The 27210-nt window shown below is 37.8% G+C and overlaps 1 protein-coding gene across 8 annotated transcripts in view; it reads left to right on the top strand.

The window, feature by feature from the left end:
* The window catches only part of PARD3 (par-3 family cell polarity regulator), a 453974-nt gene that overhangs the window by 419898 nt on the left and 6866 nt on the right, over nucleotides 1-27210 (top strand). For all 8 annotated transcript variants that reach the window (XM_086466464.1, XM_086466465.1, XM_086466463.1 and 5 more), the window contains one exon: nucleotides 19874-19994. In XM_086466464.1, the coding sequence (XP_086322590.1) occupies nucleotides 19874-19994 (121 nt within the window). The remainder of the gene's footprint in view (nucleotides 1-19873; nucleotides 19995-27210) is intronic.

Below are 27210 nucleotides of genomic sequence, written 5' to 3'. Positions count from 1 at the left end.
CAGGTTTCTTGAAGTGATCCCAAATGGAATATGTGAACAGGTGAACTGAAAAGAACATTTTGGTTTAAGGAATAATGAAGTATTTCATTTTGGTAGATAATTTTAGAACAATATTTTTCACCATTTCTGCCTCACAGTTTTTTGCATAGCTGCTTCTTTCATGGAAGAATTTAATATTTTGACTTTTCGCCCCCATCTGAAATTTGTACCCCATAGAAATTCCGATTTTTAACTGGTTTTAGAAAGGAGCACATTCCTGTGCGTATTTCAGAGGCAGGAGATATATTGAAAGCGCTGTCTTTAGGAAAATGGTACATACATCTGTCCACGGAAGCCTCAGTATAACATATTTTAATACAGTGTAATTTTAAGAAACTTCATTGGATTATGCAAAAGAAATTCCCTTAAATTATTAAAACCAACATAATTGAGGTTGGAGGAAGAGACTGTGATACTATACTGAAATAGATAGTATTCCGCCCTCTTGCATGCCTACATGAGGATGCAAAGAAGAAAGAGTTTCTCTTACTCATTTCCACACACTGCTCCTGTTTGTGCCGCTGTGGGGTGGCAGTGACCAGCTCTCACAGAATTACTGTGTTCCACAGGGAAATGGGCCAGATTCGGGATGTCCTGGGGTATGTTCAGCCACATGCACTAAGAAACCACAAGGCAGGCTAATTTCATTCATTACTGTTTGCTTCTTGGGCCACATGTGAGGAGGTCTGATCTCAGGTCTTGTGGCAAAGTAGGAATTTGAGAGCGTGATAGATTTTTTGCTAGATATGCTTGTTTAGATAAGAGGCTCCATCAGCTCTTTCTGGATGGAACCAGAACAGTTGTAATGACATTTGTTTTGCCATGGAAAGTGATTGGTCTGTCTTTCATGGAATATTAAAGGAAAAAGACAATCAGTCAGTTTTAAAAGCAGGTATATTTGGACAGTGAAAAGACACAGTACAGTCAGATCCAGAGTACTAGGAGAACAAGAAAATTAAATTGCAGCTAACTCTAAGGGACCATTGTGTTAACACTGGAAAAAAGCAGTGTCTGAAATGAGTTTAGGAATAGGAAATTCTAGAATGGCTGAATATCTGAACAGTCAAGCACAGTGTGAACAAATAACTTGATGTTCTACACACTGAAGCTTGATTTTGTTTTAAAACAGACTGCAATGTTTGTCCAAGACTTTCAGCTGTCTTCCCATGTTGCAGGGTGGGCATGTGTATGCTCGCACATGTATGGCATTGTGCATTTCCTACATAATTGTTGAGATCATCCCGTTCTTTGGATCTGTAACCCTGCTCTCCAGCATAATAAAAGGGGGGTAATAATGCTTGAGTCTCTAGGGGGCTGGAGAGGGTGAGGGAACCAAAAGAAGTTTATTTCTGTGCTCATAAAATAAACCTAACTAAGCTCAATAGTTTGTCCATAACAGACATTACTGGGAACTGACTGATCAGCAATACTACCCACTTACATCTGGCATTGAATTTCCCAAAGATACAGCTTTTTCATTATCTTAAAAAAAAAAAAAAAAAAAAAAAAAAAAGGCAAGCCGTGTATACTTATAGGATAAATCCTCCTCCTTTAGTGTGCTGTTCAATATATAATCTTCCCTGTCAGCTCTTTACACTGCAGCATCAGATGGCATGGATCTAAAAAATAAGTGCCCAAACCCAGAACAGCACAGAGCTGTAAGAGATACCTTCAAGTATAGCCAGCACCTTATAGAATAATTCACTTTTCAGTTAATACATATCAGCAAAAGACAGATGGACAAAAAAATGACCAGATTATATGTACTGCAATGACCATGAAATCCAGAAGAACACTGACTGACAGCAGATGAGATCTCATTTATCAAGCAGGGTATATTAAACAGATGCTTTCAGAAACTGGGGGGGACAATGAACCCTGATTATGGAAAGAAGCAGCAAAATACCTGCTGCTTTTGTCCCAGTTCCCTTATGGAAGAGGGAAGAAGTAAGCAGAACCTGTAGAAGGTGACAGCTTGTGTGAAGTCTAATCCTGCTGGTTTACCACTGAGGATAATTTTAATTTCCCACTGCCAATGGCATTTACTATTCTGTATATAAAATCACCCTTAGCTGGTATTTTTGACTGCTGATGAGCTTTATTCCATTACTTGCTCCTGTTCACTGCCGGGGGCACTGGGGACACTGCAGCAGTTAAAAAGCACTCCTCAAAACATGTAAATGCAGGGATATGAGTTCTGGTTCCTGTACACTGCTTGAAGTCAACTTCTAGCTAGGTTGGTTACCTGGGAAACAGCTGTCAGCACAGTGGAGAGGAATCTATTTAGTGTGGTGGATAGGTAATGGGTTAAAAAAAAAAAAAAAAAAAAAAAAAGGAGAAACAGCAAACAGCAAAAAACCCACCATTGCTCCATAATTTAGCTTTTTATGTCTACCATGAAAGAAATGGGAGACAAGGTGTGCTTTTTAAGAAGTTTGTTAAGAATAAATTATTCCCCGAACTAAATAGTCTGGAACTGCAGAAATGGTTTAATTTATGGGAAGGGTCTTCTTATAAGGGATTTAAATTTCAGTAGTAGCTCAAAATTTGTTTAAAACAACAATACTGAAAATAACATAATTTTTGCCAGTTATTTTCAATTTGTATGCTGCAAGTATGCCGTAACAGAGAATAGTTAAGTTTTTCACAGTTTTTATTTCAGGGTTCTTCCAGAAGCATTAGTCTTTAGATCACCCGTCCAATTAAGTTAAATATTGTTGGATTTTTCAGATAGTGGTTCCTAAAGCTGCAGCAGAGTCAAGTTAAGAATAGGTTTTCCAAAGTTATCAGAATTAAGAATTCCTGGTTTCTGCTCTGTGCTTATATTCACTGACCTGTGTCGCATGTCAAAGACAAAAGCAGAAAACAGTGAAATGAAAAAGATGGTTGTCTTGGCACCAGTTATCATGCATTTCTGATGACCTAATGATAATGGCACTGTTGAAGCTCCAGCTGTTACCTGTATTGCTGGGCAGTTTCATTCTTTTTAGAGGGGGTTTCATGCTGCTGTTTTGGCAGAGAAGGATAACCACATCACTCTAAACTATGTAAAATATGCGTGTCTACCTTCCTTGTTTATAAATGTCTGGTTTAATTGTTGTTAATATTTCAGTTGGAGATGAACTATGAACATCTCACCACTGGTTTGTCTTCCTACCAAGTGGGCTTCCAAAGTTTCATTGCAGAGTTACTTTCTTAGGTTCCTCTTCTACCTTAACCCTGGCTTCCTTAAGGCTGTCAGAGGAGTCAAGTACCCCTCTTCTATTGATGTACAGTGGGTGCAGGACACCATAGGGACCAGTTTCCATTGAAAAAGCTAGACTCTTGCCGTTTTCTGTGCCCCATGTCACATGTCCCTGCCAGTGCTAGTGCTCACAGAGAGATCAGGGATCTGGTGTTCCTGAAAGCAAGTCCCATAGAAGAAGAGAATAGAAAAGAAAGAAAAAAATAAGGTTTTTCATTCAGCTCATTGGAGAGCCATGTGACATCATGAGCGCTCTGTGGCTTAAGGGTTGGGACAGGAACATTCAGCTGCGGAGGACCGAACTTCTCCACAGCAGCCAGCACTTACGTCAGTGAAACACACTGCAGTTGTCTTAGACTTTTTTGAGAATCGTAGCCTAAAAAAGTCATGCAGTTATTTTACAACAATAATCTCCCAGTCATTTGATTTAATCCTCTAACTAAAGATTTAGAACAGGCTGCTCAGGGAGGCTGTGGAGTCTCCTTCCCTGGAGATATTCAAAACCAGCCTGGGCGTGATGCTGTACGACCTGCTGTAGGCAAACCTGCTTTGGCTGGGGGGTTGGACTAGATGATCTCCAGAGGTCCCTTCCAGCCACTACCTTTCTGTGATTCTGTGATTTAAGAAATTTCTCTTCATGAGCGTTACAGATAGTGGAATTCCAATTAACTGATGTGAGCATCACATCAGTTAGCTGATAGGTGTACGTGAAAGCAGACATAATATAAATGTATTAAAATGCAGGAAGGGTTTCAGGTATTGTGTAACATATATTTGTTTGTTCATGAGTAAATGTGACAAAATTGGGCATGGAATAGCTTTGAGCTATTAAATAAAAAGCAAGTCCCGTAGGAGTTTCCAAAGTGAAACCAAATAACATGTTTGTACCTCCACATATCATGAAATTCTGATTTTTTTTTCAGAACTGTCTTTTGGAAAACTCCATTTAGTCTAACTCTTTAGTCTGTCAACTGGAAAAGTATCATCTCAATTACCTATGTATCCTTGTTTCAAGATCTACTATTTCTCAAGCTTCCAAGATTAGAAAAGGTATCATATACCATTAGTCTGGAAGACCGCTGCTCCATGACACTCAATTTCCATTGCTAGTCTTGCTGATCAATATCCTCAAAACCACAGTCTTTAGCCTAAGTTAAATATAATTGTCCTGTAGGAAAGATAGGAAGGAAGGAAAATATCCTGGAAGCTATTTGAAGGCAACTAAAGTTACCCGACAGCAGGTGATGGAAGGAAATGATGCTAGAAGAACGCAGTTTATTTCATGAGTTCATACTTTATGGTTCTAGAAATAAAGGTCCTTATCCCGAACACCATGTATATGGTTTTACTTTTACTTTTTTTTTTGAGCAATCTGATGCCTCCGTTATCCTTTTTTGGAGAAAAATTAAGCCCACCTAACGCAACTAGACTGTATCTCTTCCTGCAGAAGGAAAAGCCAAATTTAGCACAGGGGGTGTTATGAGTAAAATGACATGTCATGAAAAGCTTCCTCCACAGAGGAGGAAAATTTCACATGACTGTAAGCATGTGAATATGTTAATTAAGAACACATCTAGGGTTGGAGAGGCTTGGGAAATGGATATTACTGTACAGAATATATATATGATCACTCTTAAATATGTTGTGCCTGTAACTGCATATTACTGTATGCTCCACACTATACTTAGCAAGTCTGTCTGTCAGAAAGCTCTAATTGCTTTATGTGCGAGAACATTAGGCTGCAATAAATTTATATACACAGCTGTTCCATTAGTGCGGAACAAGTTTTATCTCCTAATAAATTGATGTTTCTTTTTAGTGTCAACTCAAACCAAAATTTACACCCAAGAAGGTGAACCTTAACATCACATAATTAGTTTAGTGCACCAGTGGTAATAGAGGGTACACACTGTACATCTCTTAAGCATATTGATGGAGAAAAGTTTTGACTTCTGTTAATTGTTTCTTGAAAGCTTAATTGTGATTAAGAGCAGCTTTAATTGGAAAGGAAAAAAAATCCTGACCTTTAAACATACACTGCAAATAGCATGTCTGCATTTATAAGGAGTTGCACCATAACAGAAGAAAAACCTAAAAGCATTCTTTAAAATAGGGCGGGGGTGGGGACGAGGAAGGCATTGTGGTTCTATATGGAGTCACATTTAGGTTAATGGAACAGAAGCTTAGACTGCTCTGGACTTTTGATTAATATTTAATTAACCTTCTGTAGAAGACTCTGATTTGAATTAAACTGGGTACTAATAAAGGAACCAATTCACCGAACAGTTCACATAAATTTGACTTGCCATTATGAGAATTTAATTTAAAGTGGCCAAAGTTTTGTTTTCAGCTCATTTTATGCCTACATCAAATGCAAATAATATACTAGGAGTGACAGAGCTGGGAAAAGTGCGACCCGAATTGGGCACTAGTAATAGAGCCATAGCTGTAATATAAGACATGCCATTTGGTTTATTTTAAATAAGTACAGTGAGCTAATGAGTTGTATTGTTCTCTCAATGCAGGCTTTTACAGCCCTTGCAGAAGAAGTAATTACCTGTACACAACAAGGGGAATTATAGTTGCTTAAATGTAGTCAGATAACCAGACTTGTGTCTCTGTCTTTGGTTGTCTTGGGTTCAGCCAACAGGAGAATGAAGGAAGGAGGCCTTACATGAGTCGTGAGACTGTTATTATTTGTACCAATGGCTTAAAATAATATTGTTTGGTTAAAAAAAAAAAATCCCCAGAATGATTTTGGGGAGCTGCTCATGCTTCTATGTTGTCTCTTACTCAAAGTAGCAGTAAGAATGATGCAAATGAAGGCTGTCCCCAACTGCTCTGACTTCCTTGACTGCCTTTTCAATGATGTGTAGGGGTGGCTGGAGTCAGTATTGCCTACTGCGAAGACAGGGAGGGGCTGAAGGGGATTTTGCAGGATTCTTCTTTTTACAGTACTGATGGATATTTAGCATCTACTCGACCTCAACACAGCAAAACTGAGTTTGTAGTTATTTCACTCAGTTTATCTCTGCTAGCTCTTTTCATAGTCATGGTAGATAGCATCACCATCTCGCGTGCTAGTCAGCTTCTAAGCTAGTGAGCATTTTTGATGTGGCCCTGTCCATAAGTTTGGATGGTATCTAAATCCCACAGAATTTCTCCAAGTATCATTGGTAAGGTGATTTTTCCCGTTCAGGTGCTCTGACTTTAGAAGTCTGCTCTGATACCTGATTCATCTGGTTTTAGGCGTCTTCAGTGTAGTCCTGTATAGCTCGGCTCCCTTTGCCTGTGTGGAGATGTGGGCACTGAGCTGACGACCTACTGCATGCATTTGTTGTGGGGAAAGGGACCATTTCACAAATGTGTGTGCGCTCTGTTGTGCAAGAGAAAATCTGTTCTTAAACTGATGAATCTTTGGATAAGGGCTGGTTGTAGGCAGTCCGTGCTGTGTCTGCTACAGATAGCATCCTGCTATTTGAGTAGTGCTTAATGATGCAGAAATCTGGCAAAAATGATAAAAAGTAAATAGCAAAAGGGCAGCAAAATCAGATCTTTGTGGGTCCTGCTTCCTAAGGATATTTATCATTCTTTTCTTACATGGCCTCTAATTCTTGGTTTTGGTTTTCCTGAAAAGCAAACTACTGTTCAGCTCAAATGGGAAAATTCACAGTAACTGAACTTTATCTGACTTAGCAGCATAGCAATATAAACTGCTTTCTGGAAGCCATGTCTTGCTGTAGTTAATTTTGAAAATTCCCCTAGACCGTCATGGAGTCTCTGTTACCTTTCGTAGGGGAGAAGTCATTTTCAGAGAAGGCTAGTGCTTGCACAAGTGATGTGCAATGTATTCTACCGCTGCCCTCTTTACAGAATCATGGCAATCACACATCAGAAAAAGTACAATGTGACCTGTTACAATATAACCCTTGAATTACAGAGACAATACTACACTATGAGTTTATTTGAGAGATTAATCATAAAAAACAGTGCAGATGTGCTGATGTTTCATTAGTCTGTCACTTAACAGCTCATTGCTTTAATAAGACTTATTGTATTGAAAAAGATTTTTAAAAAATTAATTGCATTTCTTTTTTTTTTAAGGTAATTGAAGAAGATAAACTGAGCTGTTAGACTCAAGAGGTAGAAAAATGGTTTAATACTTTTTTTTTTTTAATAATAAATACGTGTGTTAAAAATAACACAGTCTTCTGTATAGGCCTCTCAGTCAGTTCAGCCTACTTCGTTTTTTGGCTAGTGAAGAATGGTCAATGCCAGTAGAAAAAAAGTCTATAATTTGCATTAAATGGAACTGGCTCTGCAGTATTGCTTATGTTAATAGCTGCAGTTACTTGCTTGTAATATTTCATCTTGTCTTTTGGGAGCATGAAAGAGCATTTTGTAGGTATGTATCAAATTCTTGAGGTCAGCTGGGTTCATAGTTATGCAGGCTCACAGTTCTGTAGCTTCATTTTGTTCTGCTGGCAGCAGTTCCTCTTTGCTGGAAATACCCAAAGGAAACTCTTAAGAAGATATGGAGAGCATTAGAATGTCAGGGTACAACTTAGCCTTCCGTCATTTGTTTAATAATAATACATTTTCTGGTGTTGTAACAATTAATTCCTTTTGCTGGAGAGTAGTTATGTTTGAGCTTTAGGTGGACTTACTAGCTGTTTCCCTGGAATATAAATTATTGCCATCAGTTGTTTGAAATATTCCATTTTAATCTCAAATGTGATCCTGTCATCCCAGCAATGCCTTCAAAGTCTTAGCTCTGAAATAAGAGAGGAAGGAAGGGAAACTATCTTAAATAATGAGTAACAATGGCAAATTTTTGGTTTGGAGGGTAGTTTTTAGACATTTGTTTACCATATAGATCAAATGCTTAGTGTGTCCTTTGACAACTGCAGTCCATTAAATGCTTTATTCATGAACTGGGATCAAGGGATTGTCTCAGTTCTAGCCTGCTCTCTGAAATAAGATAATACAAGCAATTTCTATTAAGTATTATGCTTTAGGAGAGTGGGGGAAAAGAAGAAATTCTTTAATCTCTTTGATCAGATTTGAATGGCAGAGAAATCTTATGCATTAATGTTTAAAATTAGAGATTTTATCAGCAATCATTTTAGTAAGTAGAACTCAGGCTGCTGTGCTGAATAAATATAATTCTTAGTACGTGTAATGTGTTGATTTCCCTGGAGTTGCTCTTTAATTCATTGTAGAGAAAGAAGGAAGAACTGGTAAATAGCAAAAAGAAGAAACCAAGTGATATTGCTGTAAGCGGACATGTTCAAATTGGTATGACATCCACCTTTCTGGTAGCCCACGGATAATTTACCAGATTATTTCTATAGCAAATTGTTTCAGAATCAATCTCTGAATTTCATACGGGTGACAAGAAGCTTAGCACTCAAAATTTTCCATTATTTCTTTCCCTAAAACCTTTTCAAAACTCTTGAACAGATCTTCAGATGCCCATAAACTCTCAAAGCTCAGTTGGATTCACCTGGTCTAGACAAGTTTGTGCTAGTTAAGGCTCAAGCCCAGCATTGTTTTAGAGCTCTGTACGGGAACTGGCATTGCTGTTCTTTAGTTAGAATCATATATGTAGCAATTTCCATTTCAGTGAAGCTTATGAATTAGAAATGTCACTTTTTTAATAGCGTTCAGGAAATAATTTCTGGTTTCTATACAGGGACTCATGAAGTGAACGCACATCAGATGCTCCAGCAGCAGCAGAAGGTTCTGGTTTGTGGCAGTGTTTTTGCTGCTGGGCCTCCTGCCTGAAGTGTCTGAAATAGAATTACAGTACATTTTATTGAATTTATTATCATTCTCTAGAAGAAACAGCATTTGCATGTTTTTATGATCTGACTGAGGATCTGTACCATGTGACTAATCTGTTATATTTTGGGATATCTGGCCAGTACAAATTTGTACAGCAGTAATGTGTGCTACACAGCCGTGCTTACCATCGTCAAAACTTTTTTTTTTTTAGAGCTTGCCACTTGGACTGAAATCTTCCTAATTAAAGATGTCAGAATAAAGCAGTATCTTAGAAATCCAACTGAAACTAGGTAATGATTACAAAATAAAGTGATATCAGTTTGGATATATTTTAACACAATGTCAAAACACAGTGTCATCAAAATCCCCAGAGACACCATTATGGTGTCAAAATGAAACATTATCAGCCTAAGACTACAAGAATAACAACATGAAATAATACCGTTGTAACTTTGTAATGTGGTGCCAATATCATGCAAAATAAATTCATGATACTAAGTGGAATTACTTATTATACATATTCCATTTCTTTCTGCTTACTAAAAAACATATGGCAATTATGTTACTCAAGAAAACCTTATAGTATTTGCATAGCAATTGCTGAAGTAATGTGAAAGTTGAGACACAAATTAGCCATAGTGAGGAGACCTTAACCACAGAAGCTGTTATGTTGCAAACCTTGGCTTAGCTCAGGCATGGCTGTACATGTCTGTATGTTTCAGAAACTAAGTCTTAGGGGTTTTTTCTATAGAGAAGAATTACAAACAGCAGTATGGTGTACTCTAAAGAACCATTAAAATGATAGTAAAGTAAATGAGAACTGGTCGCGGTATAGACTTTATATAGGGTCTCAAAAAACACTTCTTAAAGAAGGCTATTGTCCATTTGTGAATATGTAAATGCAAACACAGAGAGGCTGAGTGAGTTAGACAATTTTATTGTAATTCATTTTTCTGCTTAAGGATTAAACCGTTGGGTTATACTGCCATGCTAGTTGATCATCATCTGCTACCAGACGTTCCTAGTACTAGATTTTTTTAGGATTCTTCATTTTTCACCTACCTTAGCCCAAGTTAGCCAACTAGAGTGGGATTCATCTGCCCTAATACAGTTGTCTAAAGCTACCCATCTAAGCCTGAGCTCATCCCTGTACTCTTCCTTGTCAATGAAGAAACATAATGAGCTCTCAAGGGTAAGTAATTGCATCCTAAAACAGGTACTGTGAATTCCCCTCTGGAGTAACTTATTTCTCTGTATTTCCCTTAGAAAGGGTCTAGATGGGTAGTTTTAACTACATGCCTGCCTCTTAGATGATTAAAATTACTTGAGAAAAATCCCAGCTTACCTTCTCCTGGTAAATAAATTAGCTTTCCTGTAGCCTTTATCAGGCTAATTGTCTTGGTAAACCACTGAAGTGGTGTTACAAGTAAATGTTGTATTTCTTCTGCAGCAAGAGAAATACACACTTTTGACTATCTGAAATCTGCACTTGGGCTGAGACTAAGCAGCCAACAACAATAAATATTAGAATTCAGAATTTCTAATCCAGTGTTTCAAACCATAGCAAGACCCTAAGCAATTACTGAGCATCTTGCACAGTACATCTGAAAAAGAATTCCTAAGGAAAAGACATTTTCAACATTTCCAAGAGGAAAAATAAATGAAAAAACTTGAAAAAATCTTAGGTAGTAAAAGTTGAGTTCCAGCTGACTCACTAAATAACCAACTGAGTTTTTGGATAACAGGTAGGTGTGGTCCTTCTCTGTCCTTGCCTGAAATTGATTTTTTTTTTTTTTTTTATTATAACTGTAATTTTATGGCAATTTTTAGTTTTAAAGTTAATCAAGATGGTGTGATGGAAAAGCATGATTAAAACGTCTGTTTATTAAAATCTTCATCTTTACAATAAAATGCTGAAAGTATTTATCCAGAAATCAGTTGGTTTGCAAAATATCATATTGATATTGTAATTTCTATATGCAAATAATATTTAATTTAAAATCTTAATTAGTTTTTGTGCTAATCGGTATAAGTCTTAGCGATCAACTTCATAAGAAGGCAACAGCCATGTGAATTTCGGCAACAATTCAAGTAATCAATCTTAGCTTTGATTTTTGTTTTTTCTTGGTTGAGTTGTATGGGAAACTGTGTGCACAGGCACTAAATGGTGAAATGCTTAACAGCAGCCTCAGATTTAAGGTTTTATTTAGAGGTTGCAGATCACTTACTGCCAAAAATAAAACAATGATTCCACTTTTCTCTGTGTTTCGTATAGAATTTCTGATCTAGTACTGGTGCTTCTAGCAGAGGGAGTCTCCCTAAGTTTCAGATTTCGGAAACTGTGTGAAGCTTAGAGCTAGCCTTGGTATCCTTAGGCCAGTCATTTTGGTTTAAGGGACAACTTCTCATTTTGTACTTGGAAATTAGCCTATAGTTGGAGTAAGATATAATGTAAAATCAATCAAAATATTAGTTGGAGATTTATAGTGCAATAGCCCTTCTGTCAAAGAACAGAAATAATTATACTATAATTATGTTAGTGGCTGGTAAGGACTGTGGGAGCCGTGTGAACTTTGCGTAATGTATTATCTTTTTAAATGTTTGAGCATTTTAAAGAGATGTCTTTGTCTACACATCACTGTTTGTCTAGTGATGTATTGCTTGATACTGTAGTTTTATTCGTACTTTAAAATAACATGTCATTTTTAGTGAGGGCAAGCGTTCACAAGAATCAAAAACATTCTGTTGCGTTTTGCTAGTTGCAACACCCTGATACCTATTTCTTAAGCATCTTCTGTGGGTAAAGAGAAATAAATCAATATATGGTATTTTTTGGGCTTCCAGGATAACTTATGTCATTAAGCAAGACCTAAATACCTTTTAAAGAAGTTTTTTTTGCATTGAAACAGAGATAAATTTCACCATTTACAAACACGGTGTAACGGTGCATTGTTTGAATAAAATATCACTCACTTTCCATGAATCCTTCAAATCAAATGGTACAATGAGGATTATTTCTTTTTTCTGTTTTTTTTTTTTGTGTGTGTGTGTGTCTCCAGACTCCTCCCATGAAAAGGTGCAGGCTTTTTCTCCACTCTCATGTTGGCTAGAGTTGGGCTCTGAAGCATATTTTGTGCTGTAAAATATAGTGTCACCACGTGGCAGTAGCTGAGCCACGTAAGGTGTGCTGAAGTGAGATGGGTTCTGCCTACGTACCAACATTCACGCTACACAGGTGGTGTTGGCTACAGACAGATGTTCCTTTTTGCAAATAGCTGCCATGCTTTAAGAAGTGACTGCTCCCTAGCTGCTTGTTGCTGCCCCTCCACTGAAGATTTCTGCCCTCCTGTCTCATCCAGAGAGATCAGAGGGAGCTCTGTCTAAATAGCTTTCAGCAAGGCAGCTGGATTAGCTTCAATGGAGACAAAGGCTGACAGGGCCTGAAGCCCACTAGGGATCTCTCTGATGGTCCCTTGTGCTGGCACAGGAATGGCCAGCTAGGTCCAGGAGAGGATTTCTTCTTTGTGGTTTTTGTTAAATGTCTTTGTGTTACTGTGCCAGGCAATCCTCATGTTGACACAAAATAGCCTGTGATGCATAATTGTGGATGTTCATCAGACCTAACAGCACTGGAGCCACCATTGTCTGTTCCAGTTAGGATAGGAAGATACTGAGAAGTTCCATGCCTGCCTTTGAAGTAGTTTTGTATTTCATTTAGGATAAAAAGTGCAAGTTTCTCCTTTGCTTGATCATGAATATTTTTGTTTCATTTTGGTTTTGCATGATTTGTTAAATCTTTGTGTGTGTATTTCTGCCATTTCCTTAGCTCCTTCATAAGAAATTCACAGTTAGATGTTTTGTATTTTCTTTTAGGTTACATGTAGTGTTCTCTTTTTTTCTTTTTTCTTTTTTTTTTTTTTTTTTTAATCTTGGAAAATGCGATACCCTATGTCAATGTCTGTAATAAGTTGTGTGTGGCTGAAAATTGGCTTGGCTTATATCTGCAAAATCTAACAGCTCCAAAGTAAGGCTTAGACTGCATGATAACCCAGTAGCTGAGTATCTGTTTTCAGATGTTTATAGCAAGCTCCTAAGATCTCTGCTTTTCTTTTTAGTAGAAGAATTCCCCTGAAAAGTAAGACTGGATTTCTGTCTCCAGTGTGCAGGCTCTGACAGGCTAATAAGGAAGAGTGATGGTGGCAATAAAAAGGGTCTTGGGTGCATTCTTCAGATTTCACTGGTTGTAAAATGATGGCTCTGCTACAGAAGGGCCACAGAGGTACTCGAAGTGAAATCTAGTCTGGAGAGTTTGAAGAGACTGTTGCGGTGAAGTGACCTCCCTATCAGGTCCACCTCTCCGCATTGTTTATGGCCATTGCATCAGAAGCAAGTACTTAATTAAGAGTGTTTGAGACTACCTTTTTAACTCAGAGAATAGAGATGTGTGGTTTTGATTTCTAGTGATTTAATCAGTTGAAATTGGTGTGAAACGATCATCAAATCACAATGTCAAAGTTTGGAAATTAATTTCTTTTACTGAAGAAAGTGACTGTGTTTGGGGACTTGAATAACTTCTTTCTGATACTGGAGTTGATGACTACAACTGTGAAGGTAAACTGGGAATGACAGAAAACTTCCTGATGAGTGGATTTCACATTCATACATATTGACATAAATCCTAGGTTTTAAATCCTTGTTTTGATGGAATTAATATGCTGAAGGTGTAGGTATGTGTACAGGTAACATGTTAGATCTTGCCTGTCACATTAATCCAATCCCTGAATTTAGCTGCCTTTAAAAACTGCAGACTTTAAAGGATATATAATGCTCTGTATTCATTTAGCAAACATGAAATGGCAAGAGAGAAGGATTTTTATAACCTTGTGAACAGTAGAAATAAGCCAAGATTGAAAGAGATCTGGAGGAAAAAAAATTCAGATAGGATGTATACCCTTCAGCACGCAAGAAGCTGCCCTTGTTAGAAACTAACTTTGCATGCATAATTAATTTGAACAGCACATTCCGTTTCTTACAACTAGAAGAGAAATTGAATTCAGGTGTTTGGTGAACATATGGGGGATTTACTGTGAATTTATGACCTGTGGTTTGAGTGTAAAACCCCAAGATACTAGCTGATAAAACTTAATGAAGCTTGTGCAGAGAAGCTATTTTTATTTGCAGTTTTGTAATTGATACATTTTTGGGTTTTTTACACCTCTCCTCCACCTTTTAATGGCTTATTCCAAATAATTCTTTGACACTTAAGAAATCAAAAGTAGTGTAGGATAAACGATGCCTCCTTCCAGGTTACAACTGCAACATGTTACAAGTACATTTCCAGTCTAACAAATTTGATCTCTTGCTTAGCTGATTTTTTTTCTCAGGCTGACTATAGCAATTTCATAGTCACACAACAGCTCTTTTATTCAATGCCAGCTGTGGTTGCTCCTGTTTGTGTACCACGTCTATATGTGTTAATATCTGTGTGTGAGTAGAAAATCTTTTCCCTGGTGTCTCAGCGAAGGACTGTATGTAGGGCACACCGGAAAGGGAAGACAAGCCAAATGGTTACACTAATGTATGCTTGAGGACTGGTATTTAGATGGCAAAAAATAAACCATAGAATAAAATAATAGGAAAATACCAACCTGCTCTGGCAAGCTGATGGCAGGAAGGAGATGGTGCAAGCTTTGCCGCTGCTTAGCTCTCATCAACCCCGTGGTGTGTGGGCAGAGTCATCTGTGTCACTGATGATTAACAAATCTGTTTAAGGTGAACAGACCAGCAGACCATGCGTTGGACTATGATGCTAACTTTAAGCCTGGTAAAGGGCATGCTTTCATTTCATTTTACATCCATGGCTTTTTGCAATGACTTGACAGTTTCTGCTTATCCACCCTTGAGGGCCATCCAAAACAGGCAAATCCATCTGCTTGGAGTAAGCACCGTGGCGAGAGAGTGCTCAAGTTTCATTAAATGTAGCAGAAGATTTTATATTAGATTAAAACCACTCTGCTTTCTGCTAGGCTCTTTTCATCCTGCTCAAGTCGTGAAGGTAGATGCCAATTTTGTACACAATCAGCTAGTTCTGAGTTTTGGCAAGGATGCATGCTGCCAACTAAGGCACGGCCACCAGAGTGAGGACATCGTTAATTGGCAATGGGATGGAAATAAACTTTTTTTTCTGCTCGTCTCTACCTGTAGACACATGTAGATTAAAATTCAGCTCTTGATTTTTAATATGACGTGAGTAATCTGTCCAAATGGAAATGAATTTATTTTATACAAATAGGTGATAGTTATTTGCCAGCTTGAAGTAAATAAGAACCCATCTGTGTTTTACAACTGCTATCCGGAGATCTAAGCAGCCGGTCAGGCCAGCAAGTTCCTGGCAGTTCCAATCTGTGTTAAAAGATTTCAAGGTGTAAAGAACACTGTTTGTTTACTAACCTTTTGGTTATTCTAGTCATGTTGCAACTGTCTGGTGATGTTGTTAAAACCCTTTTCCATGCTTTTTCAGGCCAATAAATTTTTTTCCCAAAATCATCCCTGTTCAGTAGCATGTTTGTATCTAGTTTATCACACTGAAAATCTGTCTGTTTTGAAAGGATTACAACTCTGTACATCAGTGCATGACATCACACTGAGACATTGCTTAATGATCTGAGACTCTGATGGTCATTGCTGCGGCTGCTTGTTTCTGGAAATATGTGACAGCTCTGGCCTATCTAAGCCTTGCTTGCAGTTGCATTTTTAGCCCATGCTGGCGGGTGTGTGTTTTAAAGCAGCGCTCACAAAATAGCTGATTGTGAAATGTGCCATCTGCAGAAGGAAGGCAATGGGGTGCCAAGTAGAGATGTGATACGAGGAAGCTCAGCTGCTTTGCAACCCAAGTTAACTTTGGCCCTAAAAGCCCAAAAATTTCCTTAATTTTTATTTCTTTTAAGACCGTTTAGTAATGACAGCACTTTGAAAGAAGACAATCACTTGCATCCGATGCTAGGAGGTGCTAATTGTCTTCCATAGGTTCACAGACGTCTTGTTATTATGTAGGCATAGGGAAAGGCTGTCTGGACAAGCTGTGGTTACTGTAGAGAGTTGTAATTGCAGTTTTGCTAAAAAGTTTAGAACTAGCATAGGTCAAATCTTCAATAAAATTTGGATGGATTTCAAGTTAAACTCCTTCCTGGTAGCAGTCCTGAATTCTTTGAGGTGAATTTGTCTTCAGATTTTCAGTTCATTTAAATTAAAAACTCAAACAAAACATGTTGCATTTAATTGAACTTTTGAGGACTTATGCTGTACATCTGCAAAAGGCAGAAGAGAATTTAAACAGCAGGAATACCTGCAGCCCTGCATCCTATTAGTCTGTTGATATGACCCTACATCTCTTGGAATTCATCCAATAAATCAAAATTCATTTTTCTTTAGGCTGGCTAAGGACTGTTCACACTGGATATAATTTGGTTAGATCTGTCCCAAAGGATAATGATGTGACTTACATAAAGAGTTGTAGATAAAACAGAATATCTCAGGACCTGAAAAGGAATAAACGGGTTTGCAATTTTGACTCCAAGATTTTATTTGTGACAGCTTTTTATTGTGATTATGATTTTTGCATTTCCCTCTTCTGGAAGTAGTAATTGTTGTCTGGGGGTTGAATGAGCTATCAAGTGAGTATACCAGGTGTTCTCTGAGCGCAGTGGGAGCGCAGTGGGAGCGCAGTGGGAGTGCAGTGGGAGACATAAAAAACATAGCAAAAAAAGCATGGAAGAAAAAATTAACTGGATGAAGAGAGGCATGAAAAACAGGAGACAACATGGCAGGCCAGGATGGAGATGTGCAAGCCTTCACTGGTGGGAAAGATAGGGCAGCTGAATAATTTAACCTACAGAATCAGAACAAGGTTGAGAGGAAAATGGAAAAAAAAAAAAAAAAAAGAAAGCCAATGTGAGATACAGTCTAAGCCCTCAAAATTATCTTTTCTTAAAATTATCTTAGCCCCTTCTTAGCTGCCTGCCTTTTCCCTTTTCCTCTTCTAAATAAAAATGTTTAATTTTTTTTATTATTATAAAACCAGTGACTTGACCTCACTTTCTGTGTCTTTTTGAGCACAAAGAAATTTGAGTAGATACAGAAATGGTTTTGTCTTTTAATTTAGCTCTGTTTTCTGTGAAATAATCCTTTTTTATAACTCACTTCTTTTGCAGTTTTCTAAATTTGGGTCGCGCCCGTTGCTTTTCAGATAAAATAGAAATGTTGTTAAAAGATTTATCTTCTCTGCCATTATCAAACCTTTTAATAACTTTGAATAACTTTTCTTAAATCAACTTCTTTTCTTTTTTCTTTTTTCATTTTTCTTTTTTTATTTTTTTTTTGTCATTAGAAAAGTTCACCTAGGTCTGGAGACAAGTTAATCATAGATACCAGCATCCTCCTTGTCTTTATTGTTCCATCTCTGCAGTGTAAAGGGTGTCAAATTCATGCATTTATTGTTCGAGAGGAGACATACTCTTTGGCTTCGTGGCATGGACGCTAGGCATTTGCTTGCTGTTCCTTTGTCGATGTAATTCTTTTCATGAATAACAATCACAAAATGTGCAGAGGTGCTCAGACCTGTAATAATACCTCCAGTAGCCCATTTTGTGGCTGGTAGAGTGTATCTGTGGCTTAGAATGCATGTGGTTTAGTTTTACTTTTGGGGGTTACCTTCTGTACTCCAGTGTCGCTTCTCCACTCTGATCCCTTAGAGTCTGAAACAACCTTGATTAAGGAAGGCTAATTATTTACCAGTTATCTCAAGTACTTCAAGGTGTCTACGTATGGCGCTTTTCTAGCAATTTTGCACCAAAGTTCAATGACATTTCTTTCAAATGTACGTTCTCATACCTGAAATATTTTGCTACATTTAAGTGCAATTTATCCTACAGAAAACACTGTCTGTGTAGAAAGTGTTGGACTACTTGTTTGTTAGATTAACAATACCAGTTTTAAAAATCAACAGACCATTTAAAAGTATTTTGTATGTCTTGTACTGGATTGAGATGATTGCATTTAAAGTCTGCAGTTTATAGCAATGCATGAGGAAAAAAACCAAGTGGTTGTATAGTAAAGCTGGGAAGAATTTGACAGTAAGGAATAAATTCACATAAGGTAAAACTGCAAATGGAGATAGGCTGTTACACAAAACTAAGTTGAATTAAAGAAATAGAATTAGCAACACACCTACAATGAAGTGGAAATTTTGAAAACGCCACAATGTTTCATTTCAACCTGTTCTAAATAAAACCTTCTTTAACTGTACTTTTTAAAATGTCAATTTGCACATAGAAGTTGACCTACTCTACAAATAAAGCATTTCTTAAAGCTCCCATTTGCAAAAAAAATGAACGAAAACACTTCCCTAAATTCCTTCCTTTTCTTCACCTTTGTTTCAAAAAAAGAAAAGAAAAATCCTTTGAAAATTAGCCTTTGCTAGAACCATTCTAGTTTCTTTGTTTGGTCAACTAAGCTCCATTTAATGGCACTGAAAAGAGTGGGAGGTAACGTCTCAAACACCTACAGCCTCCAATCCACTGCACATACCAGTCCCAAAAGACATGGAAAATAGGCACAAATGGACTCCAGAATCATCTCTTTCCATATGAGAGAAGACACAGGGTATGAATTCACTGTGTTTTATTGTACCCTATGTCCAAGAACAGGAATCTATGGAATTTCTTTCCATTGTCTCCCTGCAGATTTTGCTTTTGAAACAAAGTAATAGCTGACCATTCCTCATCAGCTCTTTTTCAATAAACAGCGAGATGCAGGGCTTAAGAAGGCCATAAGAAGAGATTAAAATGCTTCTGGTTAGTCTTGATACAACATATTTGTTTGTCAGGCTTCCTGTGATTGCCACATTAACATGTTTGAAATATGGTGGGGGTTGTAGGGGTCAAGTGCAAGCCGCACAGCTGGAAAAATGGCAATGAGATTAACAAATATCCACTTTCCCTCTGTCCTGTGATATAAGCATATCCTGTGCATATTTCATTATGGTTTCACATAAACCTGCACTATAGAGAGCGGATTACCTGTGACAGGCGTTACAGAAAAATTGATGGGTTTGAAGAATTCGAGGTGTGCTGGTACGTGGCAGTACCTGTGGGCCTGAATCCTCCCCAGCCCGATGGTATCCGTGGGGCTTCAGCCAGTGCCCGTCTGCTGCCCGGATGCGTCTCTGCACACTGCAGTGTCAAATGGATTGCTTTGTACTGCCCCCCAAGCCTTTTAATGCTTTCAGACTGATCAGTTTAAAGGACTTCTTAAAAAGAGAACTAAGGGATGACAGACTTTTATTGATTGGGAAAAATAATCAAATTTTATATAGGTAGGGCCTTCAGACACTGTAATGAATTTGGTGTGAATAAAGATCTGACAGTCCTACAGTTCATTGAGGAAAAGTATCTTTCATGTTTATTCAGTAGCAGAGATCTTAGGACTTTTCTCTTAATTTCCCTTTATGTTTCTGCACTTGCATTTATACATGCATTCCTCTTCACTTCTAGAAGTAACATAGACTGAAAAGATTCCAGTAACTTTTGATGATTTTTAGTAATAACTTCATTCGCCTTCTTACACAATCTGAAGTGTCAAGCAGCATTAATTGTCTTTAAAAAACTAAGGATCTTTGTACTAAATGCTTGAAAATTATTTTTAAGTCTGTACTCCTGCACTTTAGTAGCAGTCCTGTGCTAAGAAATTACAGTCCCAGATGGCAGTCCCCAAGTATATTGATCATGTCCATCCTCCCTCTTTTAGCAACAGATCAACTCCTAACAATCATGACCGGATACAGCGCCTGAGACAAGAATTTCAGCAAGCAAAGCAAGATGAGGACGTGGAAGACAGGAGACGTACTTACAGTTTTGAGCAGCCATGGGTAAGTGTGTCGAGCTTGTCAAATCTGGAAGGGCTGGCTGACTCCTGCTGTGCCTGGGCTGGCAGGGAGCAGACTGATAGGGATGCAGGGTCTTCTGCCTCCAGACTTCTGCCCTTTCTGTTATACCCATTTTTGGTTCATTGATATTTATTTCATTTTTAAACTTCTTCAGCCATCTGTCCTGTGTGCATATAGCATTATTTGCTTTGTGTTTAGACCCTTGACTTTGTGAGTTACTACTTGGATTTTTTTTGCCTTAAAGGCAGTATCAATTACTCTGAAATTCTCTAGGAAAATCTATATACATACTAACGATAAACAATTTAGAGAACATGTAACCTTGTAAATGGTATTTTCTCTGAAGCAATATCACTGTGATTAGTTCTTTTCCGTAAGAGGAAGAGCTATGTACTTTCACAGTAAAAACAGAGATATGCATCATAGCATGTCTCACAATAGTACCCCTTTGCCACTTATATTAGCTGAGACAGTTCTGTCTCGAGATATACATCCTAACTAATCATTTAAATCGTGTTCAGTCTGATCTGACGATGTGATACAATTATGTAAATCCACGTGCTTATCTTGTTTAACATAATTGAATGAATCAGTGTTGGTTTTTAATCAATTATATATCCTAAATTAGGATCCTTTAAATATGGGACAATTGTATTGTTTTGTATTTTTCTTTAAAATTCCACAAAAAAGACAGTGAACAATTTGCTTCTGTTCCCACAAAAGCGGGAGCTGTATGATGACAGCAGTAGAAACTTGTCACAGCTTCCTCCGAAGTGGGTGCAGGTGATGGGTTATTGTTAGTGTTACAATGCACATGAGACCAAGGTGGAAATAGCTGAAGATCTGGATCTGTGTGTATGAAGTCACTGAGAGCAACCTAGATAACATCATAATGCATACGTCATCTTTATTTACCTGTTGTAGATATAGAAGATATTTTTACTTTTGTTGGGTCTTTGTGTCCTTGTCCGTCTTAAACTCATCAATTTGAACCTGTGGTATTTTTGACATGCAGCATGGAGAAGAAGAAAGGTAAATGTATCCCTAAATGACCTAACACTGCTTAACATACTGTATCAGGATATAGGCTTTTCTTTTCTCATGTTAGAAAACCTCTAACCCTCTCTGAAATTGAATGAATGAAATAAACATATTTTTTTAATGACCAGATGTTTTTGATTTGATATGGTGAAGATAATGTGATAGCTCGTCACAGTTATAGTGTACCAGTTTTGGGGTGAAAGGGGGCTGGGTGTAGGAGGTACTTTCTGTTATGCATATCAACTGCTGTTTAGTCTCCAAATGAGAGATTTGAGCAGCATTCTTGTGAAAACTGTGTATGAGAAAAACTTGCACTCTTGAAGACTTGGGAACCTAACTACTGAAGGTCATGGGCCAAATTGTTGTATATCTGAATGCCATAGCAACTTTAGACAGGCAACTTGGCTTTTATTATCATTTCTTGTAATGAGCGAGGAGGGAATTATTTGGATGACAGGCTGATTACCTTAGGAATGGAATAATTTCCTAAATTGTGGGTCAGAACACTGACCTTTCCTTTTTCTTATTCAAACAAATGGGATCTCTCTGTTTACTCCCCTTCTACAGATCATGCAAATGAGCTCAAAGTGACTAGTTCAGCTTAATGTATTAATATTAATTCTGAAGCTTATTGTTGCTTTTGTAGGAGCTGCTCTGTTGTTAAATACATAGGTGACCAAACGTTTTATTTTAGACAAGTACTTTAAAAAAATTGGCCAGCAGTATTTTTGAATTATATTTTTTTTTCCATCATGTACTCCAGCCTTTCAAGATCACAGTGCTTGGAAAGGATAAAGCAATGATCTCATCCATTTCATCAGTTCACAGTCATTTCAGTGTTAAGGAGCTATAACCCTCTCTTTTAAGGAGTGTGTATTACTCTAACATATTAGTCTAAAATGATGGACTTTGCTAAGGCACCCTCTCAAAACAGATCCAGATGTGTTATTAAATACCAGTGATGCAAAAAAATGCAAAAGTGGTTTATAATACATACACAGGAAAATACTTAGATACATTCCTCAATGTCTTTTCAGTCTTCTCCATCTGTAGGCTGTTGGTTACAAACCACAGCAGTGAAAAGTGCACCTGTATGTGGACTGTTGTTGAAAAGTGTGTTTTCACCAGGGGGAGATGGGTTTCGCAGCCTACATAAACAAAAGGCTTTACATCCAGAGAAGCCTCAGAGCTGCATGACAGCAGCCAACTATGACCTGGTTTGGATAGAAAGAGAGGAAAGACCCATCCATGGAGAAGTGTGTGCTGTGAGGTGATAAGCAGTTTGCATTTCTCATAAACAAGCTGATGGGAGGGTTGAGGATAGGGAACAAAGTGCTGATGTGATGTGGGACTATTGGTTACTTTAAGGAAGTGTAAATGAACACAAAGTTTGCAGTGTAAGTAATGGATACTGATGGAAATCTGGCAGCTCTGAGGATATTCAGAGGAGCTTAATAGCTCAGAAACCCACTAATATATTATCAAAATGATCCTGTGAACATCACCAACTCCAATCCATCCTCGACTATTAATGGCCTGTGACACAAGAGTCTGGTTACCTGTGACAAATACCTTCAAATATCTTCCTCCAAGGAAGGGTTGGAGGCAGATCCCCGTACCATGGAGCACTCCATCATACTGGCTCTCGGTGATACCCGTGGCAGAGAGACCAGTGCCTGACCCCATCCCTTTCTGCCTGTGCCCATCAGGTGAAGGTTATTTCTCTATAGATGGGCAATGCGACAGAGCTGGACTTTTTGCCTGGCTATGGTTGCCCTGATAGTAAACAAAATACTTGACTGCCTACGAGTGTTCATACAGCATGAGGCAGCTTAACAGACAGAAAAAGTGATAGCGCTGGAATGAGATGACACCGTCTATTAAGCAGCATAACATTTCTGCTGAAGGCCATTTGAATGACACACTGTTAAGGTTTAATAACAGACTAACTGTTGCAATGCTGAGCCGTCTCTACAATCCACTAGTTCTGCAATTGAGTCAAAGCTTTATGAAAAGGTTTTTGCATTTGTTTATTTTAAGATAACGTTCTCAGGCTTCATATTTTTTTTCTTCTTACGTGGCTTTTTTATTTTTCGTGTTTCAAAAAACAAGGTACAAGAGAGTTTCAAGGACAATACTGTTATGCCTGATGTTACACAGGAAAAAAACCCCAAAAAACGTAAAATATGATTAATCCATTTTAATCCTGCTGGTGTTAATTCCAGTTAGAGTTTGCATAAATGTGTATCTGGGCATGTAGAATTGCATGGAATCACAGTATGTCTGCTAAACTTTAAGGCCCTTGCTGTTGCTATAACATGTTTATACTAATGCAGGATTCTTTTGGAGCTGATTCTTCTGTTTGGTACCAAAGTTGAGACTCTACTTTTTGTTCTTTTCTGGATAGTATTAGGTCTGCTGAGGTTTATCTGTCCTTGCACCAGTCCTGGGGTTTGGGAGATTTTGGTTGTAATTTATTTCATATCTTGTATTTTTGCCTAGTTGCATCTTAATTAACAGAACCCCATCTTCAATAACAAACCCACATCATTATAGCCCTAAATGTCATGGGAGTGAACAATCCAATTTAAAAAAAGAGCATTTTAAATCCATTGAAAACACTACAACTGCTTGCCAGTCCTGCTTGTAGAAGCACCAACTATCAAAAACCCCCCAAAGATGCAGGAGGGACAAAAGTTGGTGATTTATTTCTTCATTTCTAATTAAATAAAAAGTACTAAAAATGGAAAGTATCAAATTCCATTCACAAATACATTAATCTCCAGTCATCCCCAGTCTATTTGGATGGTTGGACAAAATTGGCATTGAGAGCAGCTGAGCAAACTCTACGTTAAATATTTAGGAGTCAAATAAAAAGATTTTTTTTTTCTAAAGATAACAGCTAACCGGGTCAAAATAAATACTACCTAACTCACCTGAGTGTAGCTTTAATTACATGCACAAAGTTGTGAAAGGTAAATAACTGCATGATTTTCACGGAGGAAAGATTCCAGAAGTCCTAATATACTAAGGCGTGGCCTGATAGATAAATGCTCAGAAAATTTAGTGACTATGCTCGTTTTTGTTTGTTGGTGTGTAGATCTTGTCTCTTAGACAGTTTCAAAGAAAAAAAAGAATATGCTTTTTTTCCTGTTTATGGTACTCGTTTCTTATTCCTGTATTCAAGTCCTTGACCTATTCAAAGCCGTAATGAATTCTAAATAATCTAAAATTCTTTCAAAAGAACAAAAGCCGGATCTTTATTACTGTATTTTCAACTGCAACATATTAATTTTACCTGGAAAAATGAAAACCAGACTATATTCAAAACAAACATTGTAAAGTTTATATCAGGCTGTAAATTGTGTAGAATTACTCAACACACAAATGAGAAAGAATAGTAGTATATTAATACTTTCTATTATGAATCCATTTCAAGAGTCTTTTTCAGGATATTTTATTCAAGATATTAGTATATAATGGAGCATTGCAGTAGACAAGGAATACCTTGGGAGCTAAATTACTGTTTCTTCTACCCCAATCTGTTTCAGAGATGAAACCAAAGACATGCAGGGCAGCCTCTTTACAGGTAGTTTCTCTTCAGCTGTGTAGTTAATATCCATTCTGTGTCAATCCTGTGAAGGATTTCATGAAATACCAGCAATTTCTTGCCACGATTTAGGCTCTGACTTTAAAATTTTGTATTTTAAACTTTTTTCCCCTCACTAGTTTCGATCTACTAATTTCTGTGAAATGGAAAATGAAGATAGAAGATTTTAAAAATAAATAGTTTCAGATCATAAATAAACATATTTGTACCTCACAGGCATGCAGTGCATGTAAATATGCCAGGCAGAATTTCAAGGCTCGCTAAGTGGTTTGTTTCTACCATACTGAAGATTTTCTTTCTGCTGCTGGTATACACAGAATGGAAATTTTTGTCCCATACCACACCATTCAGGTTCCTACATATACACCATAGAAAGATATACAAAGGGATGGGATTTTCTTATTATATGGTGTTTGAATTAATACACACACCTGTTGGCAATCTTTAAAAGAAATATTGCTATATGTTCTGTTCAACATAGCATCATAAACAAAAGGATGGAAGTAAAAATAGTTTTTTAGGACATCTCCCAGAACCGTTAAATGTTTTTTATCATTCTGAATTTTGATATACATAGTTACTGGATTGTCGGTCATCTGTGCCAAGTACATTTACACATAAAGCAGGCAAGGTCATTTAATCTTATCTATTTCTAATTGGTGCTGAACTATAAGATCCATGGACTTTTTAGGGGCCTTGTGTCTACCAGCTTCCCAGGTGAACTTGAAACTTCTTGGTTAAACACGGAGTTTAATCTGGAAAAAATTATCACATTCATTTTAATATTAAATAACGGACTTTTTAATAACTGGGAAAATACTAAGAGACTTGTTCCTTTAGTAATCTCCCTATTAGCTGTTTCTTTATTAACACAAAGGAGTTCAAAGAATCACAGAATGTTAGGGGTTGGAAGGGACCTCTGGAGATCATCTAGTCCAACCCCCCCTGCTAAATCAGGTTCACCTACTTCAAGTCACGCAGCATCATGTCAGGTTTTGAATGTGTCCAGAGAAGGAGATTCCACAGCCTCTCTGGGCAGCCTGTTCCAGTGTTCCGCCACACTCAGAGTAAAGAAGTTTTTCCTGTGCTCCAGTTTGTGCCCATTGCCCCTTGTCCTGTCGCTGGGCACCACTGAAAAGAGCCTGGTCCCATCCTCTTGACACCCGCCCTTTAGATATTTATGAGCGTTGATAAGGTCCCCTCTCAGTCTTCTCTTCTCCAGGCTAAAGAGTCTCAGGTCTGTCAGCCTTTCCTCAGAAGAGAGATGCTCCAGTCCCCTGATCATCTTTGTAGCCTCCACTGGACTCTCTCCAGTAGTTTCTGGTCCCTCTTGAAGTAGGGGGCCCAGAACTGGACACAGCACTCCAGATGTGCCCTCACCAGAACAGAGTGGAGGGGGAGGATAACCTCCCTTGACCTGCTGGCCACTCTTTTTTTAAGTTCTATGAGTTCTATTAGTCTGAGTAAGCATTTCTCCCACCTTCTCCCTATGGCAGGTGTGTCACCTCAACTGGTGGATCTCCTGTCACCTGGACTGGTTGGAGCTCCCTGAAAACACAGTGCCCTAAATCACCCCCATGTCCTCTCTGTAATTCTGTGGCAACTTTGATCTATGCTGGTCCTGTTCGATCCATGATGCCACCATGCAGAGCTACCTTCCATGGGCAGAAATGCCACTCTGCAGGGAAAGAAATTCTGTGGGCAGCCACTGCTTCAGTTAGGAAAGGAAGGAGATAGCTTTATCCCTAAAATTTGCTACCCTTTACTGCTGATTGTGGTCAGTGCAACATGAGCTATGGGGGTACGTTCTCTGAAAAGAAAAAATGCTATTTGCATAAAGCAAGTAGTGTGTAGAAACTTTTAACTTTGCAGCCCTGGTTTTAAATTAATGCCTTGTTGAGAAGAGAGCTGTGTAATTTCATGTATCTTAAAGCACAATTTTACATGCCAAGTATTGTTTAACAATGCTGAATGCAATAACTATCATTGCCACTTAAATGTATTGTGGAAGACATGAACATACATTTATTAGTATAATGCAGCCTCAGTTGTTATTGTGGCCTTGACCGCATCCTGATTTAAAAGGTCAGTGCTTGTCATACATCTCATTGCAAACAAGGCCAGAGTTCTTATCAATCTGTACTGTGAAGACCGAGCTGTTGCCAGGTTTGTTGGATGATTTCAGGTTGTTATAATTGTACTTAGCCTTGTGTTGATATCAGTGTTAAAATTACTGTTATGTATATTACTTATATATGGTTTCTTGTTGTTGTTGAAAGATGTGAAAATAGTTCAACTTTTTTTTTAATTACCTCCATTTTGTGCTGACATAAATAGGGTATGCATGTATATAGATGTGTGTTTGTGTATATATTTTATATAAGTATATATGTATAAAACTATACTTTGGGGATTGAGACAAAATTACCAATTAGCTTTTGAAGACTAAGATTACTTATGATACAAATATTTTTGATTTAGATACTTCAGTCAAAAGCACGTTAAAACCACAAATTCCTGTATGGAGGTTTGCATTTTTCTGAACAA

Source organism: Leptosomus discolor, chromosome 6 (assembly GCF_034619465.1).
Source record: "Leptosomus discolor isolate bLepDis1 chromosome 6, bLepDis1.hap2, whole genome shotgun sequence".
NCBI lineage: Eukaryota > Metazoa > Chordata > Aves > Leptosomiformes > Leptosomidae > Leptosomus > Leptosomus discolor.
Note: the sequence above shows the minus strand (reverse complement) of the source record. Positions and strands in the feature narration are given on the sequence as shown.